This window comes from Oryctolagus cuniculus, chromosome 6 (assembly GCF_964237555.1).
Source record: "Oryctolagus cuniculus chromosome 6, mOryCun1.1, whole genome shotgun sequence".
In the NCBI taxonomy this organism is placed as follows: Eukaryota; Metazoa; Chordata; class Mammalia; order Lagomorpha; family Leporidae; genus Oryctolagus; species Oryctolagus cuniculus.
In genome coordinates this window covers 56,722,833-56,734,921 of record NC_091437.1, presented here as the reverse complement: position 1 = coordinate 56,734,921, position 12,089 = coordinate 56,722,833, and the positions used below count along the sequence as shown (strand labels likewise).

Sequence of the window (12,089 nt, the reverse complement as noted above, 5' to 3'; positions counted from 1 at the left end):
CCAGGAGAAAAAAAAAATCAGAACATTTGCTTCAGGATTCCTCCTGGCTCCCCTACTGTCTTCTTCCAAATTCCCAACTTTGAGAAATTCCCTAAAGAAACCAAACAGTACAGCCAATAGGAGTTTCAAAGCTGATCCCTGCAATGTGCCATCCCCTGCTACCTTACAAAAATGAATTTATGACTAAAAATAAATGTGCTAAAAGTCTTTGCCATTTTATGGTTTATTAAAAGCATATTAGAAGATGCTAGATTTTGTAGACTAGAAAGGGCTCTTAAATTAAGAAGGCAAAGAAATGAGAATGAGACCAGCTGTTCTCCAATGGCAGCGAACACTGAAGGAAAGTTAATAGAAAGTTAACCACATTAGAGCAGTGTGGTTCTTGAAGTGTAAGTCCTGGTCCACTACATCAGCACCACTTGGGTTTCTGTGACAAAAATAAATAATCAGGCCTACCCTCCAGATCCAAGGATCAGAAACGTGTTTTAACAGCACCTCCTAGTCACCGGGCTCCACATTCAAGTCTGAAACCTTCTGCAGCCTCACCATGGCCCTTCAACCTGGATGCCTGTTGTTACCTGCTAAATGGATCCTCTACCCCAGACCAGGTAAATCAGAATACCTAGGACTGGGCCTAGGTACCACTGCTTTCGAAAACCAGCTTTGGCACACTGGCTAAGATGCCACCTAGGACACCTGCAGCCCATGTTGGAGTGCCTGGGTTCAAGTCCCAGTTCCACTGGGCATCCCAGTTCCCTGCTAATGCAGACCCTGGGAGACAGCAGGTGACAACCAAAGTAGCTCGGTGCCTGTAACCCACGTGGGAGACTCAGACTGAGCTCTCCTGGCTCTCAGCTTTGGTCTGGCCCAGCCTCAGATGTTGGAGGCATCTGAGGAATGAACCAGAGGCTGGGAGCTCTATCTCTCTCTGTCTATTTGCCTCTCAAATACATACATAAAGAAATTTTGTAAAAATAAAAAGCTCCCCAGGTGATATGAAACTAAAAATCCATGCATATAAAAGGTCTTCTGAAAGTTCATGAAAAATGTATACCATGAAAAATTATGCATGAGTTTCAAATTTTTTGTGTGCCAAAATAAACTTATCTTTTAATTCCATTTTTTTTTCCATGAATTTCTTGAAGTCCTCTCATACTCAAACAAGACTCATTTAGATTAGATACTTTTGGACATTTGATCTGAAGTTTGGCTCAAAGTATTCAGAATCATTGAATGAATCCTTTCACAAAGAGGGGATATTTCCATCATCATGAGTGGGAGAGGTGAGATGCTCATCAAAAGCATCAAAATCTTATAGCGAACTCAGTGGTGACAAAGGTACTTAATAATTCCCCCAGCATGCCAGCTGCTGACTCAGGCAGTGGGTGGACTCATGCCCAGTCAGAGGCTGGGACCCCACTGGGGGCCACAATCCTCCAAAGGAAGCTCAGAGCCTTCTACTCACTTCTGGGCATTGAAGCCCTCCGCACAAGGGGTGTGAGAGTGTGGCCTGTTTGTCACTGGTGTTTGGTGTTGCTGACTGCACAAAATAATGCTGAGCTGTCAGGGCAGAATTCTAGGCGCTGATTCACCAGGGATGGGTGGACCAAGGCATCTGCTTTACACATGAAACAGGAGTTGAGGCCATCCTTCTATCCAAATCAAGAATTTGGCAGCCAGCCCAGGCTAACTAAATTCCTCAAACTGGGATCCACTACTCTCCATTTAAAGGGGTTATGAGTATTACTGAAATCTAAGAAATGCTGCAAATTGGCTTAACACAAGAGGCAACATACTTCAGGATGATATTGCAGAAATGATGGGCCAACCCTCACGTCTCTGTATACTACAAGGAAGACTAAGACCAGGGGCTGGTGTTGTGGCACAGTGAGTTAAGCCACTGCAGTGCTGGTATCCCATAAAGGCCCCGATTCAAGTTCACTGCTCCACTTCCAATCTAGCTCCCTACTAATACACCTGGGAAAGCAGTGGAAGATGGCCCAAATGCTTGAATCCCTACCAAGCACATAGGAGACCCAGGGGAAGCTCTTGGCTCCTGGCTTCAGCCTGGTCCAGCCCTAGTAGTTGCAACCATTTAGAGGAGTGAATCAGTTGATGGAAGATCTCTCTCTCTCTCACTCTGTGTCTCCTCTCTCTCTGTAATTCTGCCTTTCAAATAAAAAAAAATAAAATAAATATTAAAAAGAAAGACTAAGAACAATTCTCCCTTAAAAAATACCAAGAAGTGCAGGCATGTGGCCTAACAATTAAGATGCTAATTAAGATACCCTGGTCTCACAACAGAGTACCTGGGTTTAGGACCTGACTCCAGTACATGATCTAGCAGCAGGTGATGGGTCAAGTAACCAGAGGTTACCACCCACAAAAGAGACCTGGTTTGAGTTCCTGGTTCCCAGCTTCAGCCTAACCAAAGCCAGCCCTGGCTATTTTGGATGTCCCGGGAGCAAACTAGTAGACAGGAGGAGCATGTACTGTCTCTGTCTTTCTGCTTCTTACATAAAAAAATTTTTTGAAATGAAAAGTAAATAACAGGGATTCCAAGATGGTGGAATAGGGAGTGAGGTTACTGCTCTATTCTAGGGGAAGGTAGTTGAACAAAAAAAATGGAGAGAGTGCAATCTCAGGAAGAGTGAGGGAGAAAACTGCAGCGGAAACTCCACACGAGTTACAGGGATGCTGTGGATCTATGTGGAGGGTATGGACACGCAGCACGAGCACGGACACAAGCCAGAACCCCAGGAGGCAGAGCTTCAGCTCCAGCTTTGGAGAGTGAGCAGAGAACAGACTGTAGCAACCCAAGCCACTGGTTTTCATACTATTTGTTAAACTATGTACTTTGTGTAGTGTTAATCTTATGTGTATAAAGTTACTTGAAAATAGATCTTAGTAAAAAATAAGAATGGGAATAGGTGAAGGAGGAGGAAGAAGGGTAGGAGTGCAGGTGGGAGGCAGGAAAGGGTGGGAAGAATCTCTATGTTCTTAAATTTTTATTTGTGAAATGCATGAAGTTTTATACGTTAAATGAAAGGTTTCTGGGGAAGGGGGGAGAGTGCAGTGCATGGATCAGCAAAAAATGAAGAGAAAATTTTAAAAAGAGCAGTTATCATAGACTGGAAGCAGCCACAAAACTGCTCGTGAACATGCTTATGGAAACAATATCATCATCCTAGTATCATCAGCTGAGTGAATCTTGAATATCTAAACTCTCAGGTATTATCCCCTCTTTCCATGAAGCAGGACAGGGATAGAAAGGAAAAGAACATGCCTTGTATTTCCTGTGCCTATGATCACACAGACCTTAAACTCCAGTCTAATTTTCACCTTTTTTGTAAAGACTTCCTTTACAAAAAGGCTCACCCCCCCACACACACACACATACACATACTCACCTAGACAATATACACACATACCTACATACACACATACAAATATGCAGTCCTTTACAATTCTCATGCCATTAGTTTGCATCTAGATTTTCATCATAATATTACAGGATGAGTATTCCTTACTCAAAATACTTGGGGCCAGAAGTACTTCAGATTTCAGGAATTTTTTCTGGATTTTGGAATATTTTCATATAAGTAATGAGATATCTTGGGACTAGGACCCAAGTCTGAACACAAAATTCATTTACGCTTAATATATACTTTATACATATAGGCTGAAGAAAATTTTATACAATATTCTTTTAAAAATTTACACATGAAACAAAGTTTCCTAGTGTGGAGTTTTCTACTTGTGTTGTTGTATCAGCACTCAAGAATGTTGTTTCAGATTTTGAAGCATTTTGAATTTTGGTTTTCAAATTACGGATATTCAATGTATACATCACAACTGCTTATTTATATGTCTGCACAGATTTTCTTAAGGAAAGAGACCATGGCTTTATATCCCCAATGCCCGGCTCACATGTGGCACAGCATACGTATTTCTAAGTGAGTGAACAAAGCAAGCTCTGCATCTGCCTAATAACAAGATAAGAAGAGGGGAGAGTTTTATCCTAGCTGTTAATATGCCTGCATCTCATATTAGACTGTCTGGGTTCAATACCTGCCTCTGACTTCTGATTCCAGCTTCCTGGTAATGCTGACCCTGGGAGGCAGCAGCAGTGACTCAAGGAATTGGGTCCCAGCCAACCATACATGAGATCTGGATTGAGTTTCTGGCTCCTGCCTTCAGCCACACTCAGGAACTGTTGTGGGCATCTGAGGGAGTTAACCAATGGATGGGAGTTTCTCTTTCTCTCTCTCTCTCTCTTTCTCTCTCTCTCTCTCTCTCTCTCTCCCTTTTCCCTCTCTCTCTCTCTCTGTGTGTGTGTGTGTGTGTGTGTCCTTCTCTGCCTCTCAAAGGAAGGATGAAAGGAAGGAAGGAAGGGAGAGAGGGAGGGAGGGAGGGAGGTAAGTAGGGAGGGAAGGAGGAATGAAGGGCATTCCTATAAAATGAATCTTAAAAAGATAGTAAGAATAGAAAGCAACAGACAAGAGTGAGAGACTATATACCAGGAAATTGATAATGGTTGGCTATGGGATACAAGCTCTGTAGAGTTGTCTACTGACAGCCAATCATGGATACAGTGTATTCAGAAAACTCTACTAGGGATTTTCTAAGGAGAAGAGAGGAAAGAGCAATGCTTTTACAATTATCTAGAGATGTATTTTTTGTTCAGCTCTATGTGGTCCTCTGAAATAAGTCCCATCTAAGGGCATGGCACCTCCGGACATTAGGTAAAGACAAGGTAGAGAGCTGCCAAGGAAACCTGGGCCAAATCAAGAACCTTACTTCCTTCTTTCAATTCTCAGGAAAGCTACATCTTGTCCAATCACTGTGCTTCCATTCTCACTGGGAACCTTCTATTAAGACTTTCCTTCTGTGCCTTCCCTGCCTGATCTCTGAATGATGTCTATCAACCATACTTTGGTTTCTCTACTATGGCCATCTTTCAACCACCCAACTCCACACCCTTGCAGTGGGGTCTGCGTCTAGCAAATCTACTCATCCAGAAAGAGTCTTAACCATTTTCACCATTGCAGAAGACAACTGGAGAAGCCAAACCAAAGTCTATGGGCTAAGAAAGCAGACAGAAGAGTTTTCTTGGCTGTGAAGGCAAAGGAAACCCTTCCTCCCATGTCTGCCAACCGGGGATTGAGTAAGTGGAAAAGCACCTACATTCTAAGAAAGCTGATCTAACAAGACATAGGGTGACAAAATGCCACATACTCAGCTCCCATCCCCAACCATCCTTCACAGCGCTGAGGGGCAGTCACTAGAAAAGTAGGCCTGCTGAACAAGCGGCTGGCTTTTATCTTTAGACTTCAGCAGCTATTCATCAGCATCAATATTTTAGAACTCAATCAACTCAGCTCTAGTCTGAGTCCGGGACAGCGCCATCAGCACGACAACTCACCGCATCCTGACAGCTGAGGACCTCCAAGATGCTGTTGAGTAGTTCCACGCAGCACTTCTTCTCTGGGACTTGGTGCTGCATCTCATCCTTCTGTTCCAGCAACTTCTTCAGCTCCTTGGTGATGACGGGAAGCAGGATATCCCGGCATTCTGCAATAAAGGCAGTTCTCAGGCATGCGGGCTTCCACAGTTTTTATATACTTGTATATATATAGAGCTATATCTATTACCTATAATTTTTTGTTAAATAAATAATATTGCATTTCACACGTGGTTAACAAGCTGTGGCTGCATTCCATCTTGGAATTCCTGAGACCAAGTCTAGACCTGGTTCTACCTTCCTAGCTTTCTGCTAATGTGCATCCTGAGAGGCAGAAGGTGATAGCTCAAATGGCCAATTCCCCGCCACCAACATGGGAAACATAAACTGAGTTCTAGCCTACTAGCTGAGCCTGGATTAGGTTGGTGGTGCAGTATGCATTGCTCAGCACTTTGACTTTTTTCACTTACCAGTATTTCTTAGAGTTCTTTCTGTGTTATGACACATGGGAATAGCTTAATTATCATTTTAGGGGACGGCACTATGGTACAGTGGGTTAAAGCCCCAGCCTGCGGCGCCAGCATCCCATATAGGCACCAGTTCTTGTCCTATCTGCTCCACTTCCAATCCAACTCTCTGCTATGGCCTGGGAAAGCAGTGGAAGATGGCCCAAATGCTTGGGCTCCTGCACCCGCATGGGAGACCCAGAGGAAGCTTCCGGCTCCTGGTTTCAGATTAGCTCAGCTCTGGCTATTGCCATTGTGGCCATATGGGGAGTGAACCAGTAGATGGAAGACACCTCTCTCTCGCTCTTGCTCTTGCTCTACCTCTCTCTGTAACTCTTTCAAATAAATATAATAAATCTTTTTTTAAAAAAGATTTATCTATTTACTTGAGAGGCAGAGTGAGAGAGAGAGAGAAATAGAGGAGTCTTCCATCTGCTGGTTCACTCCCCCAAATGGCCACATAATAGCATGAGCTGGGCCAATCCGAAGCCAGGAGCTTCTGCTGGGTCTCCCACACAGGTGCAGGAGCTCAAGCACTGGAGCCATCCTCTACTGTTTCCCCAGGCTATCAGCAGGGAGCTGGATCAGAAGTGGAGCAGCCAGGCTCAAACTGGTACCCACATGGGATGCCAGTACCACAGGCGGATGTTTAACCTGCAACGCAACAGTGCCGGCCCTCAGCTTAATTATTTTTAAAATGTTCTACAGTATACTTATTTAGCTATATCCTTATGGATCAACATAATGCACTGATACAAGCAGTACAAAAGTGAATAACTTCCCACTTTCATACTCATGTACATTGCTTTCATCTTAAATAAATTAAAACTTTTGCAGACAACAGTATCTCTGCTGACATTGCTTTCTGGGAAATTTCTAGAAGGTTCTGAAGTCCTACACAGCTTTATAATTATATTTCTCTTGAAAATAGAAAACCTTTAGGGACCAAAAAAAAAAAAAAATCTAGAAATGCTTCAATGCATCCTATCCAGACACTGTTTGATGTGGAGTATATATATATACACTAGGATTTAATTTTAATTAAATACAACAGAGGCCACTGTTGTGGTGGAGCTGGTAAAGTTGCCACCTGTGACATCGACATCACATACGGACACCAGATTGTATCCCAGCTGTTGAACTTTTGATCCAGCTCCCTGACTGTGGCCTTGGAAAAGCAGTGGAAGATGGCCAAAGCACTTGGTCCCCTTCCACCTTTGTGGGAGACCCAGATGAAGCTCGGGTTCCTGGCTTCAGGAGCTGGCTGAGCCCTGGCTGTTATGGTCATCTGGGGAGTGAAAGAGCAGACACAAGATATGTCTCTCTGTCTGTCTCTCTGTCTCTCTCTCTCTCTGTCTCTCGCTCTCTCGCCCAATAGTTCCTTAAAATAGGACAAAGGCAATGAACAATAAAAATAAGGCAGCAATGGCAGAAACTAGAATAGGATACACGTGGAGAGGTAGAGCCTTCTTCTTCTAGATCCATTCTGGCCCAGCTCCCTCACTGCAGTCCAAGAGGGCAGCCTGCTGTAGGCTATAATCCTAAGGGAATTGGCACAAGTTTCCCTGCCCTCTTCTAAACTGGAACTGGGCACCTGAAATCCACATTGTGAAGAAAGGTTCATATTAGTAACTGCTGGCATGAGTAACATATATTGAGTGTTTAAAATGTGCTAGGCATTGTTTTAAGTGCCTGGCATGACTTCAGTTAATCTGCCCCGTGACTGTTACAGGTAGATACTATTATCATTTTGCAGATGAGGAAACAGGGACTTGATGTGTGTACATAATCACTAAGTGGCAGATCCAATCTGGCTCAGAGAGGGGGGGGGGGGACCTTCCATCCCCTGATGCACTCCTGAAATGGCCTCAACAGCCAAGTCAGGTTGAACCAGAATGAGGCCAAGAACCTGGAATTCTGGTCTTCCACATGAGTAGCAGGGGCCCAAGTGCTTGAACTATCTTCTGCTGCATTCCCAGTGCATCAGCAGGAAGCTGTATCAGAAGCAAAGGAGCTGAAACTTGAACTAGTACTCCAATATGGGATGTTGGCGTCACAAATGACATCTTAACATGCCATGCCACAAAACTGGCCCCCAGAAGAATGTTTTAACGTTTATCTTCCAGGTACCAGCACTGTGGCGTAGAGGGTAAAGCTACCACCTGCAGTGTTGGCATACCATATGGGTGCCAGTTCAAGTCCCAGCTTCTCCACTTCCAATGCAGCTCCTTGCTAATGCACCGGAGAAGGCAGTGGGAGATGGCCCAAGTCCTTGGGCCCCTGAACCCACGTTTGAGCCCTAGATGAAACTCCTGTGCATTATCTCATTAAGCTAGATAAGGATTAAAAAGTCTATTCATAGTTAATTTTGTAAGTAAAATAAATAAAATATTCTAAAAAAAGAGATTTAAAATGCAACAAAAACTCCACTTCTTCTATAGTTCTCTGGGGAAAGGTGAGTCACCAAAAGCTGTGCTCTCAGATTTGTGTCAGTGCAGAGTGCAGTGTAGCTGGAGGAGGCAGTGACCCGTGCCAATGCCACCGCAATAATCCAGGTGATGGCAATGAGATCAGAGGTGCTAGAGTCCCCTCCCCCAAACAACGATTTGCCAAGACCTTGAGGTGAAAGGGAAAGCAACAGCTCCAAAGTGGTAACTGTCTTGAGTTCAAAGTGCAAAAGGATATAATGTTTTAAAGACTGAAGTGGCCTTTAGTGACTCAGAACTAAAAACCATTTAAACACTCACCATCAGAACAGTGAGGTCACAAGAACATCCGGAAAGGAGATCTGCAAAGGCAATTAACTCACTCATTCGGTCAGTCACCAGTCCACTATACTTGTGGAGGCTCTGCTATGTGCCAGTTACTAATCTGTGCTGAATGGGAATAACCAGAGGCTGACCACCCATCACAGCAACAGAGCCAACAGACAAGAAAGCAGACAAGAAAAAACTTAGTGCCTTGTTCTTCTGGGAGTGGTGGCCTGTTAAGAGGCCATTAAACAGAGCTTGGAGTAACTGAGGTCACGTTTTTCCTTAGAAATTCATTCGGTTAGAAATCTGGTTATGATATTTCAACTCAATCCCATTACAAAAACATGAATCCAAAACAGTCACTTGGTGGGTTTCAGATATCAGTGAAGATCTCCTTGGGCATTTACTGGACTTTTTAAAAGTCCTATTAAAATTGAGTTAAATGAGTAGATGCTCATGGGAAGGTCTGGTATAGTAAGCTCACTGTGCCTGGAAGTATTTGAGGAGTGGGCAGTTGCCTATGGAGTGGAATAAGAAGGAGATAGAGTGTCAGATGAAGGGTTGAACTGAATGATCATCAAGGCTCCATACAAAATTCTAGGATTCCATAAATGATAGGTACAGAGGAAGTGGCAGGAGGAAGAATCAGTTTGCTAAGTAGAACATGGACAAGTCTGCAGCATTCACAAACCAGGGCTGGGGAGCTGCAAATCAAGTCCAAGTAGAAGCAGTGGTTTACCAATCTGAGAGGCATCAACTTTAAATATAATCAAAACAAGCACCCCATAAAATGGAGGCTCATGGTTAGCAAGGTCTTGGCTAAGGAAACCATTACTAAGGTGGCTTGTGTTAAAGAAAGTACTTTGTCTTCTCTTTAACCATGATTTCTCAGAAACGTCTGGCTCCTCTGTTTTTAGATGAAATAATTTTTCTCATTTGTAATTGGAACTGTGAAATTGTAGCAGTCTGTAATGCTTCAGAAAGCAACGTTTATAAATTGTTGCTTGACTGTCAAGCAAACACACAAATGGCTTTAAAAGATAAATATCGCAAAGCCTTAAATCAATCTTCATGGGCAGAGGTAATGAGTAGCAGAGACCTGCACACCCATGCAGTGTTCCTGGTTCAGGTCTCCAGTATCTGACAAAGGCTGGAAGATTTGCCATTGGGTGACAAGTCCAAATGCTAATGCGGACCAGCCTTTGAGGAATCTGCAGAGCTACTCAACTCTGTGTATTTTAAAGGAAAGGAATTTTTTTCTTTTGTGCAAGTAACTGCAGTAAAGAGAATGCAGTGTTTCCTGGCTCTGCTTTCTCCCTTCTTTGAGAAAGTGTGGTCATGGGGCAGTCAGTGCCGCCTGCCTAGATCATAGTCCTCTTGAAGGTTGATGTCCTTTGCCAATAAAATCATGACTCAGGAGTACTTCAGATAACATAGTCCTTTTCCTCACCTGCTCCGATCCAGTAGCAGCCCCATGGAAAGAACCAGATGGTAGAGTCTTTTCCCACTTTGGAAAACCACCTTGAGACTCATCAGCCCAAAAATGCATTTGTGACCTCAGCTACAATCCCAGCACCAGAGGGAAAGGTTCCTAAGCTGTGCATCTGGACTAAGCACTCAAGCCAACCTCCCTCGTGTTCCATGTCAACTCTCCTAATACGTCTCCTTTCTCCTCTACACATAGGAGATCCCTGATCAAGTTTCCACTACCCTCAGGGTGGTTTCATGAGTCCTTCGGCGTAACTGGAGCCTTTTAATGAGAAAGTCCTTCCTTATCTCTCCATCCTCATCATCTGCCATCCTGCAGCTCCTTCTCTGCTCCAGCCCCGAGCTCTCCTTCTCCTGCCCAGCAAGGAGTCTTGTCTGGAATGCTCTTGGCCCAGCCATCTTCACGGACTAACCCTTCTAGGTGTTAATGTAGGCATCAAATTCCCTAGGAAATTTCCGTAGCATCCCAACTCTGACTTGACTGACTCTTTTCTGCAATCCTGTAGCACCTAGAATATACTTCTGTTTTTAGCATTTATCACGCTAGCTGGTCATAGTCTATGTAACAGGTTTTTGCTATAATTCCAAAAATGAAAGGAGGGCCCAAGCTGAGGACAAAATGTGCTAATTATTCCACATACAAAATGCAAGTCATCTCCAGTACATAGGGGCAAGCCATTATCCGCCCCCCCCCCCCCCCCCCCGTCCTTTGAGAAGTACCAGTTCATTACCAGTCCTACAAACAAGCCACAGGGATTCATCCTAGTACCAACAGGGTCTGCAGAAACCTTGGAATGACCAAGAAGAGATGCCATTTCTCCTCTCCCTCAGAAATGAAAGAATCACTTGTAAAACAGGCACTTTATATCCCTGCGAGGAAAAGGCTTCTTAGTGTATGATCCCAGGTGCATCGTAGTTCCATCATCATGATGGACAGCTTTTTTTTTTTTTTTTTTTTTTTTTTTTGACAGGCAGAGTGGACAGTGAGAGAGAGAGACAGAGAGAAAGGTCTTCCTTTGCCGTTGGTTCACCCTCCAATGGCTGCCACGGCCGGCGCACCACACTGATCCGATGGCAGGAGCCTGGTGCTTCCTCCTGGTCTCCCATGGGGTGCAGGGCCCAAGTACTTGGGCCATCCTCCACTGCACTCCCTGGCCACAGCAGAGAGCCGGCCTGGAAGAGGGGCAACCGGGACAGAATCCGGCGGCCCGATGGACAGCTTTTAGAATATTCTGGAGTGTGATGCACAGGGCTTGTCCAGCATCCAGTGGGTTTGCGTTGGGGCTCCTCACGTCCTCAGTGTGGTTACCCATGTTTCTAAGCCTGACTGTGGCAGCCTGCATTTGCAGTTTCATTGCACTTACAGCCAGCCCCTCACTTATTCATCAGCACGGATTAATTGATTTTTCAATCCTGGTCGATTTTTCAGACTTTAAGGTGAAATTTGTTCAGCTTTAGCCAAGTTCCTATTGACTGAAAGGTGAATTCAGTTCAGTTCAGTCCTCTTGAGGGCCAGTGAGGGCCTGTGACTGTCATGGCTCACTTCCTCCCCCCAGGCCTTTTGGCACACAGGGAAAACCCCAAATGAACCCCCAAGTCTGGCAGGCAAGGCTGGGCCACGTCACTCCCGCTCTTGCTTCTTTCCTTCCTCTGCTTTGGGGAACGTCTATGAACATCAGAGTCCACTGCGTTGGGTCAACTAGACAGAAAAGACGTCCACAGACACGACTGTGGCCTGACAGTTGGCAACTGGGTCTCACAGCCTCCTTCCTCCAGCCAGCATGTCAGGAAGAAAACTAATTCCACCCACCAGGAAATCAATAACTACCCACAAACTTCCAGATCAAGTCGCAGGCCTTTTACAACTCTACTATCGTT

At 44.5% G+C, this 12,089-nt stretch overlaps 1 protein-coding gene across 3 annotated transcripts in view; it reads right to left on the bottom strand.

Annotated features, from left to right (window-relative positions):
* The window catches only part of DOCK2 (dedicator of cytokinesis 2), a 464,436-nt gene that overhangs the window by 261,801 nt on the left and 190,546 nt on the right, over positions 1 to 12,089 (bottom strand). For all 3 annotated transcript variants that reach the window (XM_051843586.2, XM_017341248.3, XM_070076408.1), the window contains exon 26: positions 5,426 to 5,574. In XM_051843586.2, coding sequence (XP_051699546.1) covers positions 5,426 to 5,574 — 149 coding nt within the window. The remainder of the gene's footprint in view (positions 1 to 5,425; positions 5,575 to 12,089) is intronic.